The sequence below is a fragment of the Schistosoma haematobium genome, chromosome 1 (assembly GCF_000699445.3).
Source record: "Schistosoma haematobium chromosome 1, whole genome shotgun sequence".
NCBI lineage: Eukaryota > Metazoa > Platyhelminthes > Trematoda > Strigeidida > Schistosomatidae > Schistosoma > Schistosoma haematobium.
In genome coordinates this window covers 5,749,341-5,765,616 of record NC_067196.1, presented here as the reverse complement: position 1 = coordinate 5,765,616, position 16,276 = coordinate 5,749,341, and the positions used below count along the sequence as shown (strand labels likewise).

Genomic DNA, 16,276 nt, shown 5'->3' with positions numbered 1-16,276 from the left:
ATGAGGTATGGCAACTCGGACCGATGCATATATGTGCCTGGTCATATTTTGTAGATGACTGACTGAATCCATATAGAGTCAGGGAAGTGACATGTCCATATATGTAAGTACTCAGTCCTAGTTATCTTGATAAGTGCGAAACTATTAGAATTACTAGTTCAATGGCCACACTACTATTTAATACTATGTGAACTCAGGCTTGACTCAGATTCATCACTGCACTGAATATACATTTTAAGACACCAAGGGATGTTTATCCGATTCATTAAACTACACCAGTCTCAAATCCAGAGGTTAACACTTAATTGAGTCGGCATAATGTTCACGTGATATTGTAAGAGTAACTCATCTCATTTTTAAGGGGTTTTCTAAACTGAACATTATAAACACTACTGCATTGATGTAGATTCTTCAGACAACAACTATAAAGAAATCTATTCGTGAATGACAAAAGAGATGCAAGTGTACTGGTTACATTTTTAGTCTTCTGGGTGCTGTAAGTACTCAGTCACATTTCGCCTAAAACATTGAGTCAGTTTTGAATGTGTCTATTAGTCAGCCATCATTATTTACTATAGTCCAATCCGTTTAAAAAATCAATGTTTATAAAGTTTATAATTCAAAACAAATCTTAGTTACATTCCTAAACACAATAAAAAGTGGAAATGAGACTTCGCTAGGGAGAAAGTTCATAGACATTAAATAGACACGTGACTGATTAATTAGATCCCGTAATTCATTTATTAGATGTTCGACTTTGAGTCACGCTGTTTGGTGACACTATTCAATTGCTTAAACTAGTATAGTCAAAGTGGGGTTCGAATCTACGACCAAGTGATTGAAGGCCTCAACTTTAAAATCGATGCTTCAGAGGAACAGTAATAACTAGCTATTAAACAAACATTGTGACTCAAGGTTGACTGAATAAATCTCTGTTTGACAAGTGAAACCCAACAATTATTAGTGGAGTTTATCAAAATAGGTCATCTCTACGTCTAACAGACTAATTAACTATATAATTGAAATTGTTTGAAACTGAAATCTCAATGTCAGATTAAGTAATCCATTAAAATATTTACGAACAACATAATATACGAAAAAGAAAAACATTGAATCTAATACAATCACTGTTTCTTTTATTGTTTATATATCTCACATATTATTAAAGAGCCAATTAAAGGAAAATACAGTTTCCAAATGATAAGATTGAATACATCGTTTATGGCTAACTAATTAGAGAACCGGATTTCTAGAAAACAAAAATCAATATAAATTAAAAGTATGAGGGTAAGAAAAGATTCCAGCAAATAATATTTAGTCAGTGGAGACATTTGCATAAGCTCGAAATGCTAATAAATGTGAATCATTTTTCTGTAATTGATGAACACTGAAAGCAGTTCCAGCGTTGATGAAAAACACAGATCCTTGATCGTATTCACTGAAATATAAAAAGTAAAGGTATAAGTAAGAATAAATCAATGCTTTCGTATTTGGATGGTCGTATATGAGCATACTGTACGTATTGCCTTGATATAGCCTTAATTCACAAGCATTATATACAAAGATGGATAGTGGGAATTTAAACTTCACCCCATTGCACAAGCAAGTAGATATCAGGACTCAGTAGCTAAGTGGATAACGCGATGACGTTTGAAGCGAACGATACTGAATCCAAGCCCCATACTGAACATCAACTATGAGATGCAGGTGCACCCAGCTGACGAGTCCCAAATAGGACGAACCACGCGTTCTGGATTTCACTGCTAGTTACTATTCATCTTTGCATAAAATACATAAATAGTAAAATTTTCCACTTTAAAGAAAACTTACAAAGATTCACAAACACATGCAGAAGGCATTGGATAATTATCCGCATATTTTGATCTGTGATTGTCTACCATAGTGTTAGAAGTGGATAAAGGATCCCAATGCAAACGTTGTAATGTGCCTTTCCCATAGATAATAATCAAAATGCTGGCAGATTTCAATGGCGAAAACTGGACTATTTTATCCTTGTCCGATATCTGTAATAAAAAAGATAAATAAATACATAATTTATCCTGTTTTAATTGAAAAATGCATAGTACGACAAAGATTCTTGACTATATGCTTCACAGTAGAAAGTGGTAAAACTGATGAATAAAACACATGGTCAGTCTGAGTGCCAATAAATGTTTTTATTAAAATGATACAGAACAGAACCTATACATTTAAGAAACTTGGATTGTGGCTAACAGTGGAATTCACAACGAGCGTTTTATCCTATTTGAGGCACAGCTGGATGTAGCTGAATCCGTGTTGACATTCATACCGAATCAGTGACAGACGGCAAACGGGATTCTCTATATTACCATCAGTATATATATGTGCGTCAAGCTGAGGAGTCCTAAATGGGACGAAATACGTACCTCGGATTCATTTGCTAGTAGTGATCTAACTTTAATAAAACATGTAACTGAATGCCAGTATATAGGTAATTCGCTCAAGATGCGTATATGCTAATATGGAGACTGGTCACTTGAATAACAACGGAAAAATAAAAACTTTTACAAACAAAGTATCATTATTAAGATGTAAAATTATCATCCAAAATCAATATTTACACCATTTGGTTAACTCTCATGATATTGGGTAATTACAACTCAATTACTAAATACAGGCTTGCACGATCGTCTTTAACTCACATTATGTGAGGACTCAGGATATCACCACGGGTATCCAAACTGAAATAAGAGGAGGGCGATTCATATCGAACTACTGGTTAAAAACTATGCACTTTAGTTAATGAGCTACATGATATCGAGTATTGGTAAGATACAAACTAATGCAAACACCTTGCTTATGTAGGATTTTAGTCAATGCTTGAATATTTCAGTGATAAAATGTTTAACCGCGGTAATGTGGATGAAGTAGGTTGGAATATTGTGGAGGGAGAAACAGGTTGCCTAAGATCTTAGACAGACATTGGTGATAAATCCCGGTATTGGGTTGTGTCGAATTGATTTTTTTATCGACTGCATTTAACGACCCCTTAATGTCAAATAAAGTACATTTCTTGCTGAAAACTATGAAGTTATAACTAACTGAAGATGTTACAAAGTATAGCTTTTCTTTTCTTCAAAAGAGTAGTTCACTATGACAGGGTTTACTGTATAGTTTTATTAGATCGCAGATTCTTAACAACTAAATTCAAAAAAAAAATCCTAATCTCCCTATTTTGGGGAAGCCGCAATAGAACACTTTGGGGAAATGGCACAAAAACCTCATAATTCCCCAAAAGTAAGGAGATTGGGATGAGGTAGTCAAGAAGCTATAGATCTTTTTTAAAAGATCCGGGAAAACTATACTATGCTGAAGGCTTTAGGAGATTTTAAGTGACTTGCATATTGACAAATGCAAATCTATTTGAGACCATGGTATTCAACAACAAGCTATCCATAACGGCGTTTCAACTTCGAGCTAATAATTAACATCCGATATTTCAAATTTGATTGGTCCCTCAATACGTTAGTATTGTGTAATTTGACCAAAAATCATAGATCGAACAGTAGACATTAAACTTGTTACCTACTGAGATTTTATCCACAGCAAAATCATCAACTGGAGGAGAAAATGTCACAATTTCAGACATAACTGATGTATCATCTTTAATTGATTTCTTTTCTTGATTATCACTAGTATGCACATTTGAATCGATTGGTACAATTTTTTTCGTCTGCCCAACAAATTTCAGTGCTGATCCCCATCGAGGTTCATATTGAATAATTCGAAGCAGATGATCCACATCTTTGAATTTCGGTGTTAAACCGGCACGAATTACATTATCCGAAGAAGCCATACATTCCACGCAATCACCGGATAAATAAGCATGTGGCAAATTAGGCTTGATGATATAGAGAAATAGGGATAAAGTTATTGTCAAAATTAAAAACTTTGACAATATATAACTATTACTGGAAATATACATCAAAGCATATACATACATATCCATCCTATAGATAAACAGAGTGAAGTCATAAAACTTTTAACTTAAAAAATGAAGGGTATACCTATCATATTCCCTTTAAGATACTTCATATCTATCGCAATACAATTGTACAATCTCCATTTCCATTGGCTAAGACATTCCATGAAGTTAGATTCTACGTGTTTCGTTGTTCTACATTTTTTCAAACTTTGAATGTTTTGGTATGATCTTGTACTCAGATAACGTTCTTAAAGTTACCTCATGAGAAGTCAGTTGACAGTGAACCAGAAAAACATAAAATAAATTACACGCGTTCAATGATTCCACCTACAAAAAAGACTGGTGATCATCACCTACTATGCATACATGGAGTCTATACACTTCTCAACAAAACGCTTCATCCATTTGGAAAAAGTTAGTTTCTTCCCGATATCTAAATTATGGTGAGAAAATTTAACGTATACTCCACTTCGGTTATTTATCACGATCTACTAGGTTCAGATACTTTGTAGCAATGTGGTACACAGTGAACACCATTATACTTAGCGTAGGTGTCAATCATACAATAATTTGACTTTAGTATTGTTGGAAGACTATTACCAGACAAAATCTTTAGTCCAACTTGATAGCATTCCTGTTAAACTTCGAGACTCGAAAATGAAATGAATTTTTCAAATTTATAGTACAATACATTGACGGTCAAACTAATGCTCCAATGTAAAGTGTATCCTCACTAGACAAAGTGAAAATATTCCCAAAAAATAGAAGAAAGACCGAAAAGTATTGGGAGATACACTTTAAGTAAAAGCACAAATAATGTGAGGCCTATTCATGTTTGAAAAACACAAACAAACGACAGAAAAATTATCACTGTCTATCACTTTAAACAACTTATGGTAACCATTCAAGTCAATAAGTTTTACCGTGATTAGGACCGATGATAACCAAGGAGTCGTTACAAATCAACTGAATACAACTACCCTAGATTACATGAATGTAATAAACTGATTTGCTACCCATGTTTTTTTCATTTAGCACATAACATGAGATAAAATAATCGTCGAAAAGGTAGGACAAATTGATCAAGCCGTTTAAAAAGATGCATTTAAATGTGCAAACACATTAGACTTCAGGATGAACGGACCAGATTAAACAAATATAAAATTAATATCAGAAGGGGTTTTGTGGATATTAAAGCAATTTTAATAGTTGAGATCATGAGTCAATTGAAGCCAGACCACCATGGAAAACCTGGCAGCACTGGACCGCCGTTTCGTCCTATTGCGGGACTTCTCAGCAGTGCGCACCCACGGTCCCGCCTAGAGATATTCTAACCCAGTCTTGCGCGTGAGCGCTTAACCACTCAGCCGGCATCCAACGGTGTTAATATCTAACTTCAACTAATCCACGAAATTGATCGACACATCCACTGTTGTATTCAGTCAGTTACTATCTCACAACAGACCCGGTTGAAATCCACCGGTCACTGCTTCTCATTAGAACTCCAGAAAATACCTCTTGAAGACTGTCACTAGTGAGCATATCTTGATAAGTATCAGAAGGGGTTTTGTGGATATTATAGTAATCTTAATAGTTAAGATCATCAGTCAATTGAATCTAGACCATCATGAAAAACCTGGAAGCACTGGACGGCTGTATCGTCCTACTGTGGGACTGTGCACAATGCTGAGGAGTCCCACAATAGGAGGAAACGTCCGTTCAGTGCTTCCAGGTTTTTCATGGTGGTCTAGCTTCAATTGACTCATGATCTCAACTATTAAAAATATAAAATTAGACAGATACTTTATTGCTATATAATATAAATCGTGACTTATTTTGTAAGTTATATAACATTTTTACTATCTATATTAATTAGTCAGTAATTGTATCAAATAAATTTAGGTGAGAATAACACAAATTTATTCTATTAAAGTTTTATCACATCCGGACAATTAGTATATACTGGTTAAATATTAAAATAACAATCCTCAATATGAACTTTGTTTAAAGTTAGCATATGCATGTATCAGTATAACGTAGTAAAAATTACTACAATTTAAGTATATTGAACAAGATCTAACGGTTAGATAAAATATTGATAAGAATGGTCTAGAACACTGACTGAAATAGTAACAAACGATCATACAGCTTGAAATAAATGATTACATAATTAAATGAGTTCACCTAATTTGGCTAAAAACAAATCTATCAACTAGAGAGTTGTTAAAAGATGACATAATCAGATAAAGATTTTGATATTAAGACAAAAAAACACTACAGAGTTTACTATTCAGTACATAAGTCAAGTTTTAAGCAAATTATAGTGGTAACGGCTTCCCACTAGAACTCCAGGAGTATCTCCTGAAGTCAGTCACTAGCGAGCAGATGATTATTATCAGAAGGGGTTGAAGTTAGACATTAACACCGTTGGATGCCGGCTCAGTGCTCGCGCGCGGAACCAGTAGGTCCTGGGTTCGAATCCCGCGGGGTGCGGGATCGTGGATACTCACTGCTGAGGAGTCCCATACTAGGACGAAACGGCCGTTCAGTGCTTCCAGGTTTTCCATGTTGGTCTAGCTTCAACTGACTCATGATTTCAATCTGTGAAATTTCTAAAATCTCCACAAACCCCTTCTGACAAATTATAGTGACACGTTCGACACATGTAGGTAGTTTTTTTTTAATCACCTTGAAACATTTCATCTTATCCTTTATCAGATGTTCTAAGTCAAACAGAAAACAATCCATAAAAGTTAGCTGAAATTCTTACAACTAATTCCTAGCTATACAATTTCAACTCAATAGTAAACGAATGGAATTACTCTGTTAAACTATGCCTCTCCTCAATAATCTTGACCCATCCATCCTCTAACTACTAAGCAAATAGAAAAACAAGCCCAGTGTGTCACTGAGAGATTTATTTTGATAATTTTATCTCGCAGTGCTAATATGGTATGAAAACTTGGACCGATGGACATATTTGCCAGGTTTTACGTTGTACATGACTGACTAAACTTGACAATGTATTCTACAGCTGAATTGATTATCTTGTTTAAAGCAACATGTCCATCAACACGACTAAAAGTTAACAGGTACATTTCTGATATTACTACCAAATACATGTATCAACTTATGATTAAAGAATTTGCACACATATTACAAAAACGGTGAGATTGATCAACAGTCGTCCTTCTCTATAACTAAGAAACATTTACACCAATTAATAGTGAAAGCCAGAGCGGCTTATGCCAATCTGGGTCATCTTTGGCGCCTTCGTGATGTTAGTCTGGCTGTAAAAATCTGATTTACAACGCGTCGGTGAGAGCAGTTTTGCTCTATGCTTGTGAAACCTGGTCTCTCCGAGTTGAGGACGTTAGACGACTCTCTGTGTTCGATCACCGCTGTCTCCGAAGGATTGCTGACATTCAGTGGCAACACCATGTCAGTAATGCAGAGGTTCGGCATCGTGTGTTCGGGCACAGAGATGATAATTCAATTGGTGTCACCATCTTGAAACACCGACTTCGGTGGCTTGGACATGTTCTACGAATGTCCTCCCAGAGAATTCCACGTCGTGCATTATTTGCCGACTCTGGGACTGGTTGGAAGAAGCGGAGAGGTGGTCAGTGCATGACATGGTGTCGTGGTATGAAAGAAAGCTGCAAAGGACTGGCTTCTGTTGGTCCTTCACGACTCCCTGGTTGGGGTCCGAGAGATGGTGCTACACAGTGGCTAGAGACGTTATCAGATATGGCTCAGAATAGAAGCCAGTGGCGATCCTGCTGTAACCTTCTTTTACTTTCTTCATAAAAAGTGGTTGTGTCTCCCTTACCTGAAAGATTTCTTCTGACTGTACCTTTCCGTTCCCTCGTTACTACCACACTACCTTACACCAATCTCTTCGTTATTGTTCTCTTTTTCTTTTGCGCTCCTTAGTTTTTTTTCTATTTCTCTTCGAATTCTCATTGTTTTGTGTGGCGCATATATATTGGCGCTCTCTTGTACCAATATTCATGTGTTCAAATAAATAAATAAATAAATAAACACCAATTAATCACTAGTGACCAAACTGCGATTTCATCGTTAGGATTCAGTCAGCACAGAAGATAAGAGAAGAGGATAATGGTTATTACTTAGAGGTGAATTTGTAAATTTATGCGAACTGGTATCAGTCAAAAATTAATTAGCAATCTTGGGTTGTCTCCGACGCAAAGACTTCTGCAAATAACCTGTCAAATTTCAGAAATTTAACAAGTAGTTGGAATATAACACACCTGGATATGATCAGAAATGATAAGTGAATTCATTTCTTGATCAATTCATTACTAATCTGATAAAAATTACTAAATATTTGTACACCTAGAGGTAGTTTATATAAACTGCATATATATGAAAACTATGAATTACTCGATATTCATCACAAACCAATGAAAACCATGGAGCATTAGATAAATGTTTCATTCTAGTTTGCAACTATTCAGCAGTCCTGTATGCAAAATAAACTAGAAGTTGTTTTCACACTTCAAATTATCCCTTTTTTAGAGGATAAATAGATAACAGATGAAAATAACGTAGTGTTAACATAACGAAAGAAAATTCTTAAGAAGAAAACATTGATGAACAGTCCTAAGATGAAACATTAAGCTATTAAGAGAGAAAATTTTTGGTCTAATATTAAGGCAGAGTTAAAATGGCTTAGTGATATGATGGGATGAAAAGTCAAAATTAGATTGATTTATTCATTATGATTTTTGTACAATATTAGTTCCGTTTTAATTCAGTGTGATGTTGTATTCAGTTTTGTTTCACCGCCCGACCGTAGCTGCTACCTTGACGCGGTGGTCGGGATTGCCTATCGTGATGACCCAACCGAACTATATTGGATGGAAAATATGTTCCTGTAGGTTCTATCATGCCAGGCAGGTCAATTGGAGAACGGTAAGACTAAAAGCAGCAACTCAAGGGTCTGAGGGCGAAGTCGTACTGCTGACTGTAGAGGGGTGTGACAGCAGTAACGTGTTTACCTCGGACAACCAGCATCTACAGCGATGCTGCCTTCTCACAAGGAAGGAAGGGGTTAGAAAAGGTTGACCCTAAAGATGTCACACCTCACCTTACCTCACGGATTTCCGTCTCCGACAGTAAGGCCCTTTGAAGAATGGAGCTAACACATTAAAAACACCCCAAGGAAAGACCGTGCGCGACCGGCCTCAAGCAGTTGTCCCTTGGGTTCTGCGGTCACGCTCCCAGGTCGTTAAAACCAACGCTAATCCGATTTCCTTTTCAGGTTCCTTAAGAAATACCCTTCCACGGTGCGTTCAGCCGGGAAGTGATATCAGCCTTCATACTCGTAACAGCACACGAGACTTTGTTTCACCGTATGACATTTTATTCTGTAAAGCATACGATATTCTTGTATTAAGTTAACATGAACTATACCCAGCATGTAACTTGTTATAACCCTAAGTATTTTTTCATATATGTGATTTTAATCTAATTATTATTCGAAAATGAGTGTATAAATCAATATACAAGTGAGTGTATCTCCGACTAGACTTGTCATGGTTGTTCGCGCTTCTGGCTGCTTGTGGAATATATTTCCCTATTCCGAACTTGGACTTCTCACTGCTGTTAGCTGGGATGGGATGCGTCGGAATAGCTAGCTTATCTGTCATTGTGTCACAAAGTCTTCGTCCTGTTCTCAGATTAGATGAGCTCGTAATCTTTTCAAACTTAGCATTTAGCACAGCTAGGTATTCAAATTTACTATTTCATAAATAATTGAACATAATAACAATAAATGATCTTTTTAATAGTTGAGATCATGAGTCAATTGAAGCCAGACCATCATGGAAAACCTGGAAGCACTGGACGGCCGTCTCGTCCTACTGTGGGACTCCTCAGCAGTGCGCATCCACGATCCCGCCTCGCGACATCTCTTCAGTTTCTCTTCATAGTTTAATTTCGAAGACAGCACTGTTTCATTTTATTTCGATTTTTTTAGATTAACTATTATTTGGTTATGCTTCACTTAACATGAATATGATTAATTACACATTTGCATTCAAATATATTCAACATTATTTGGCTGTCACAAAAATAACAAATAAAAAGTGAAGAAATAATTTTTTACTTACTTCAAGAAAAATTGCTTCTCCTGGATTGAGTTTTAAATAATTAAAAAAGAACAAGCTAAAACAACCAACATCTCCAGGGTAATCTGTTGCCAAACGAATGAATATCTCTCCAAGAGCTTCTGTATCAAGAATATAATTTTTAAAAGGTGGGATAATTATCTTTTCACCATTAGTCAGACGTCTTTTTAAAGCTTCCACTAAATTGCTGACCTGTAAAGAAGTGAGAAGGTATTGAATTAAGTTCAGATAAATGATTATATTTTAATCGTAAAATTGAAAATAAAAAAAACTAAGACAACAGTCGGAGCTATCAAAAACACCTTCATAATAGATCGCTTTGTAATCTAGATTGATTTCTAAGAAAATTCCCCACAAAATGTATGTCCATAGTGATTTGGGATGAGAAATACATCCAAAACCACCCCACTCCACAACAGCTTATGTATGCATCAATTGATTTGCTATTTCTACGTGATAATCAACGTCTTTATTCGGCATCACCAACGAGTTCTACCATATAGTGAGAATACTTTGAAGATATATTTAATTATTTACTTACAACATACGTATGTGCTATGCCATTACTGGTCATGCTTCGAAGTGTACTGAGCTCCTTTATAGTAAACTCGATATTCTAAATATCTTCTGCAGACCAAGTGGTACAAGATAAGCAGTATATTTTGTATATTTGTTAAGATTTTGATATTCACCAATCTTATTGTGATTCAGTTCTGACTCACCGGAACGACTGATATATGCATAATTTTTAACTCATTTGCTTGGTGCAGATTTAGGCTACATCACAAGTGTGAAGGTTATTTGTGCCAATTGCATGATCAAACCGAAGCAGGTGGAGAGGGTCTCAAAGCCGTGACTTGGTAGGTGAAAGTTGAAGACCCTAACCATTGAACTACCCTCTCTTAAGTGTTCGACTATCACTATCTTTTAAGAGATTACTCCCAGTTAAACTACTACAATAGAATGTCATTTATAGTCCTTTAATTTTGACACATAAGTTAGATACAAGGATCGTTTGTTACACTTAAAAATGACTGACTGAGCACATCAAAACGAGAGATGATTTAAAGTAAATGACTCCTTGGGCTTTCAAAAAACCCTCAAAAAGTTGAAAAATAGTAATTTCTGCATACGTTTTATTATAAATGTCACTGACGAGATGAAGGTATCAGGTTTTTGTTTATAATTACTCAACTATTTTATAAACATATCATTGGTATATTTCTTGTACATGAATTTAATCTATCTCTTGCATACTTGGTTAGAATTGTGAAAAAGTAAACTTGTTCATTCTACAGCAGAAAATTCCATTTTCCCGAAAACCATATTAAATGCAAACGGAATAAAATAGTCCATCATCATGCACTCTACGCCCTCTAGTGTGAATGTTGACCTGGGACTATGTGGAATTATCAGCGCAATTATTCAAAAACTTTGAACTTCTTTGGTAAAGTTAGGATTGACAGAACCCAATTTGAAGTGAAAAACCCATATATATTTAACAGTTGAAGATAACAGAATAAATATAGAACAAGTGAAAATGTTTCGTCCATGCCACACGAGAAAAGCTAAAAGAGATCGACTTACAACACTGGACTCGGCATTCATCAAACGAGAGTAGGCGGCTTTAATTGACGAAGAAGTAAGCGTTTTATCTGTGGAGATATTTAACAAGCCATTTGTAAAATCTGGACCAATAATGGCGTGAAGTTCAGGAATATCTATAGAAGGCAAAATGCAACAATCAGGATCAGAAAAATCACTGAAAAATTAAATCCAATCATCAATGTAACTATAACTTCACTTTTTCTTTCAAATCTCATTATACATATTTCCGTCTCGACAGTCCAATAACATCTGCAGTCCTCATACAATAGCTATGATATAACATTAAATAGACTGAATTGGAGTTTATTAACCACTCCCAGCATATCAGTGATTCATCCCGATTGATAAATGTTTGTGTGATTAATTAAATAAGTAAAATAATATAGTAGATTTATGGTGTTTTGGCTAGAAAATAAAAAAGTGAACACAACTAGTGGAGCAAATAAGTGAACCTCCTATAGCGATTTTAACGAAAGCTGTAGAAGCAGGGAATACTTAATAGTTTTACCTAAAATTTCCTCAACATACCATAACCACTACTAAGTGTGAATTTGTATATAGCTGCTTATTTACACAGTTGTATAGGTACAGAATTTATCACTCAGTGAACTACAAGTTTCGTCAACCAATCGATCGACAAAAAACACGAATACACAATGAACTCAAGTTACCATAACAAATAAGATATATGTTTTGTACACCGAGGTTAGAATATGTTTCACGGATAGTCCGATTTCCTGCTGTTTTTAGTAATTCCCAAGTAACTGTTGTGAAACCACAACATAAAATGTGTTTGCAGAAGTCTGAATATATTAATTTGCCCTCTGCTGAAAAGTTTCCTCTTTGCATTTTTAGTGCGTAACAACCTGTAAAACCCTACAGCAATTTGTCATGGTTTGTATTTTTTAAAATAAACATTACACATATAGTTGGATCGTCTCCTTTGCATCGATCAATTGTTTTAAATTCTGAAAATGATATCAGAACTACGTTCATATGAAAAGAAGTTTAAAGATGCTTAATATTACAACTCTAAAACGTCTTTCAAAACAGAATACTCGCAAGTACCAAGACGGTGACTCTAACAAGTGGCTCCAAATAGTTACAGAACGCCAGCATTATATTCCCCTGAGAGCCACTAGAGATGCAGTACAAAAACATTAAATAACAGATATTTGGACAAACGAGATTTAAGCCAATAATTTGGTAACGAGGAATATAATCCCAACCCGATCGTACTGCTTTTAATGCCCAAGATGTGTTTGAAAATGTTTTAAAATTATTCATGTAAGAGGAGATTCTACTTACGTTTCGCAAAGACACCAATTTCTTCGGGTGGTCTGAAACCGACCATTGCCTCAAAAGGTGTTAATGCGATAGCTATTTCCGGTTTGTGATTAGCATCTTTGTATAAATCAGGTCTATTAGCATGTAACTTGAAAGCATACTCCTAAAACGAGAAAATTAAACTTTTGGAATAGATAGAATTAACACTTCCCAAATGCAAACCTGTTAGCTTTCCTTAAAAGGAAAACACCATGACAAGGTTTTCATAGCAAGTCATAATGACTAAAACAGAAAACAACGGAAAATAGTAGTAGAAGACTGCTCGCTAAATACAGAGACGAAGACCTCAAAATGCATTATTCAAGCAAGGAACTCGACGAAGAATGTCGTGTAAAAGTATACCTTCAGTTAAAACACTTTACAATAGTATACGAGAAACTCGCCTAAAAGGGAGAGATATTAAAATCGACATGATTAAAATTAAACAAATGAAAATAACTGAAGGGTTGTAAAATGATTGAGACTTAAGGGAAGATAATTAATGAACTGGACTAAGTCACTTCCGTCAGTGAACGCCCATAATTCCATCGACTAACTGACCGCTTCCAACGAGACTTTATGCGTTATCTCAACAGTGGTCTCTTGGTGGTCCCACTACATATAATCGTTGTGCGAGAAAGTTAATGATAGGATATGTAACATCGTTGAAGTATCTTCTATATCACAAACCAGAAAACATCCAAACTTTTAGTAATGTCGACAACAGATGTTACATTCAGTGATACCTTTTATTCAAACAAAACAGGAATGAGGTCCTAGGTGAGCTAGAGGTTCAAATAAAGAAACGGGTAAGAACTAAGTGGAAAAAGAACAATTACGAGATTTGGAGTGATATGAAAATTTGTTCATGATAAAATAATGAGCTCTTCAAGTTAATGAGCACATTCCACTAATATATATCACTAATAATATCGGGTTATTTTTTTTGTAAAAATTAAACGACTTTAAGGTTGCAGTAAGTTTTTGTAGATCATTACCACCGTCATAAGACCTGGAAATTTTTGAGCCAAGTGTAGAGAATTATCCACATGAGCCCAAAGAACATTTAGAACAACATCTTAAAAATCATGGATCATTTACAGACTTTGAAGGTGATTGAACAGAGCAAACAGAAAGTTATTTTGCGAAGTGATATCGTTGCACAAAAAGTTGCTACATGAGACTGGCAAATTTAAGTCAATTGCAACTTCATGGTTATAGTCCTACAGATCACTTGACAGAAGTTACAAATTTAAATCGAAACCAGTGGCGACACTACTGTTGTTCCGATTACATTTTTCATGGGACAGGACTTATTTAACAATGATAATCACAGTTGTGTTGTAAACGAAACCACCTCTTTGCAGAATAATAGTCTCCTTTACTTGTTGGTTATGCCATTCCTATCCCATTAGATCACACTGCCATCCTAATTTGAGAGCCGTACCATCTCCTTAAAAGTCACCAAAATAAATATTTTGTATGATGGTGAAAATCTGATGACATAGTTATTTGTACTTTCCAGACTGGGACCGAAGAACTGAGGTTTAAAACACTTGGCCATGGTTGTTCTCCAAAATCTTAAATACTTCTAGGAACCATCTCTCTAATGTCTTTTGGTTTATATTTTTATTTTCAACCAGTCTGTTATGTACTAACAGTGTTTTTCCTATCTTACAAAAACATAATCGAGTAAACCTGAAGTAAACAGGCGGATGAACTTGAGGTGTTTTTCGTTTTGGTAAGTCGGAAGACGGCAAGGATAAGTGAGTGATTCACGATTTAGATATAATTTTAAGGCCCCTATATTACAGTTAACAGCACACCTACCTTTAATAATATTTTGATATTTGCACCATGGCTTTTCTCGTTCTTTTTTGATTAAGGTGTATACTTGAGACTAAATCACAACTGTTTTACATGAAAACATCAATAAAGGCGAAGACAAATCAAGAATGAAATCAGCCACTACCGGATTAATGTGTACGAACTTACCTTGTCTGGATGGGCCTGGATAGATAGCGCCTTTCGCACAGAAAGAACTTTGAACAGAAAAGGTAAAGCATTGCCAAATCTTTCAGACACTGTCGAACCTAAACAGTGTGGGTTTCTTGAAATATAGGAGTCAAGAGATATTGAAGGACTATCCATCATGAAAGACGGTCCAGAAACATGAGTCCCCATCCATAGCTATGTGGAGATTTGAACAAGAACGACATCAATTACCTCTGCATACGGCTTCAAATTATCTAGCTCTTGGGTTTGACTCAATAGCTTGTAGACCTCACTGTTTACTCCAACTTTGCCCCAATCATACACTTGAAAAGCACATTTTAAACGAAACATAATTTGTTAATAAACCTATAAGTCCAAAAACGGACCTAAGTGACCTTGACTTGAAATCTAACATATTTACTATCCAATATCCTTCAAATGACTTTCAAATGGTTCTGAACGGAATACAAGAAGCTCTTGCTTAACGGGCTTCCGTATTTAATAGCAATGTATCACCGATGCTAATAGGTAGGAACCTAGGGTATATTTAACGGCAAAAGAAAATGTGGTCGATGTCTAATCCTAGGGAACTTTAATGAACCTGTAGTGACTCACGTTTATCACGAGAACACGACTGGTTTAATAAAAACAATTATTATTATAACCAACTGTACCAGTGTTTGTTTTAACGTGCTTTTGTTTGACTGTGCTAATGACAGCTATTTTGTGCTTCCATTATTATACTTACACTTTGATTGTAACTTCGCGCGAATTCGGTTACGTTCTGTAACCAAGCTTGTATCCTGGCACGATCTCGGTATCCTTTCGATGCCACGAGATCGCCAGCAAATAAACCTCGACTTGATCCATTAACTGCCTTCTGATATTTGGCTTCTCGGGGATTTTATGGAGTTGTAGGGCCAGTGAAATGTCACTGAGCCCTAGCCAAATCATCCGGCAGTTGGATCACTGAATGTCGAACAGATCATCGCTCCCTGCCAAGGTCATGTACAAGCAACGCGCATTAGTTAATCATACGCCATGGAATGGCCCATGCGGCAGTGGTCTTACTTTCGCTTGTATCTACTTTAACTAATATATTTCTGTAATAACGTCCTTTGTGTTGTACAGTCTTCAAAGCATCTATAGTACCTTGTTACGTCAATGGGGTAGTCCACGTAAGGTGCTGACCACGAGGTGTGACTTCGACGTTAGTTGGTTCGTC

General features: G+C 35.8%; 1 protein-coding gene across 2 annotated transcripts; it reads right to left on the bottom strand.

Annotated features, from left to right (window-relative positions):
- Positions 1-749: 749 nt before the first annotated feature.
- MS3_00009407 (uncharacterized protein) lies at positions 750-15,912 on the bottom strand. Of its 2 annotated transcripts, none has more exons than XM_051217768.1 (8): positions 15,283-15,912; positions 15,052-15,246; positions 13,039-13,180; positions 11,710-11,843; positions 10,105-10,314; positions 3,572-3,883; positions 1,831-2,024; positions 750-1,438 (listed from the first exon to the last, which is right to left on the bottom strand). In XM_051217768.1, the coding sequence occupies exons 1-8, from the start codon at positions 15,400-15,402 to the stop codon at positions 1,315-1,317; spliced, it is 1,431 nt and encodes a 476-aa protein (XP_051072998.1). In that variant the 5' UTR covers positions 15,403-15,912; the 3' UTR covers positions 750-1,314. The 2 variants fall into 2 exon arrangements, with proteins under 2 accessions (XP_051072998.1, XP_051072999.1); XM_051217769.1 differs by having other exon boundaries at positions 14,887-15,246; positions 15,283-15,453.
- Between the last annotated feature and the right edge of the window lie 364 nt (positions 15,913-16,276).

Coding starts and splice junctions, on each gene's coding strand:
- MS3_00009407 (XM_051217768.1), bottom strand. CDS start 15,402: ATGTTTCGTTTAAAATGTGCTTTTCAAGTGTATGATTGGGGCAAAGTT. Junction 2,025..3,571: donor TTGCTGTGGATAAAATCTCA/GTAGGTAACAAG, acceptor TTTTTATTACAG/ATATCGGACAAGGATAAAAT. Junction 1,439..1,830: donor GCATGTGTTTGTGAATCTTT/GTAAGTTTTCTT, acceptor TTTATATTTCAG/TGAATACGATCAAGGATCTG.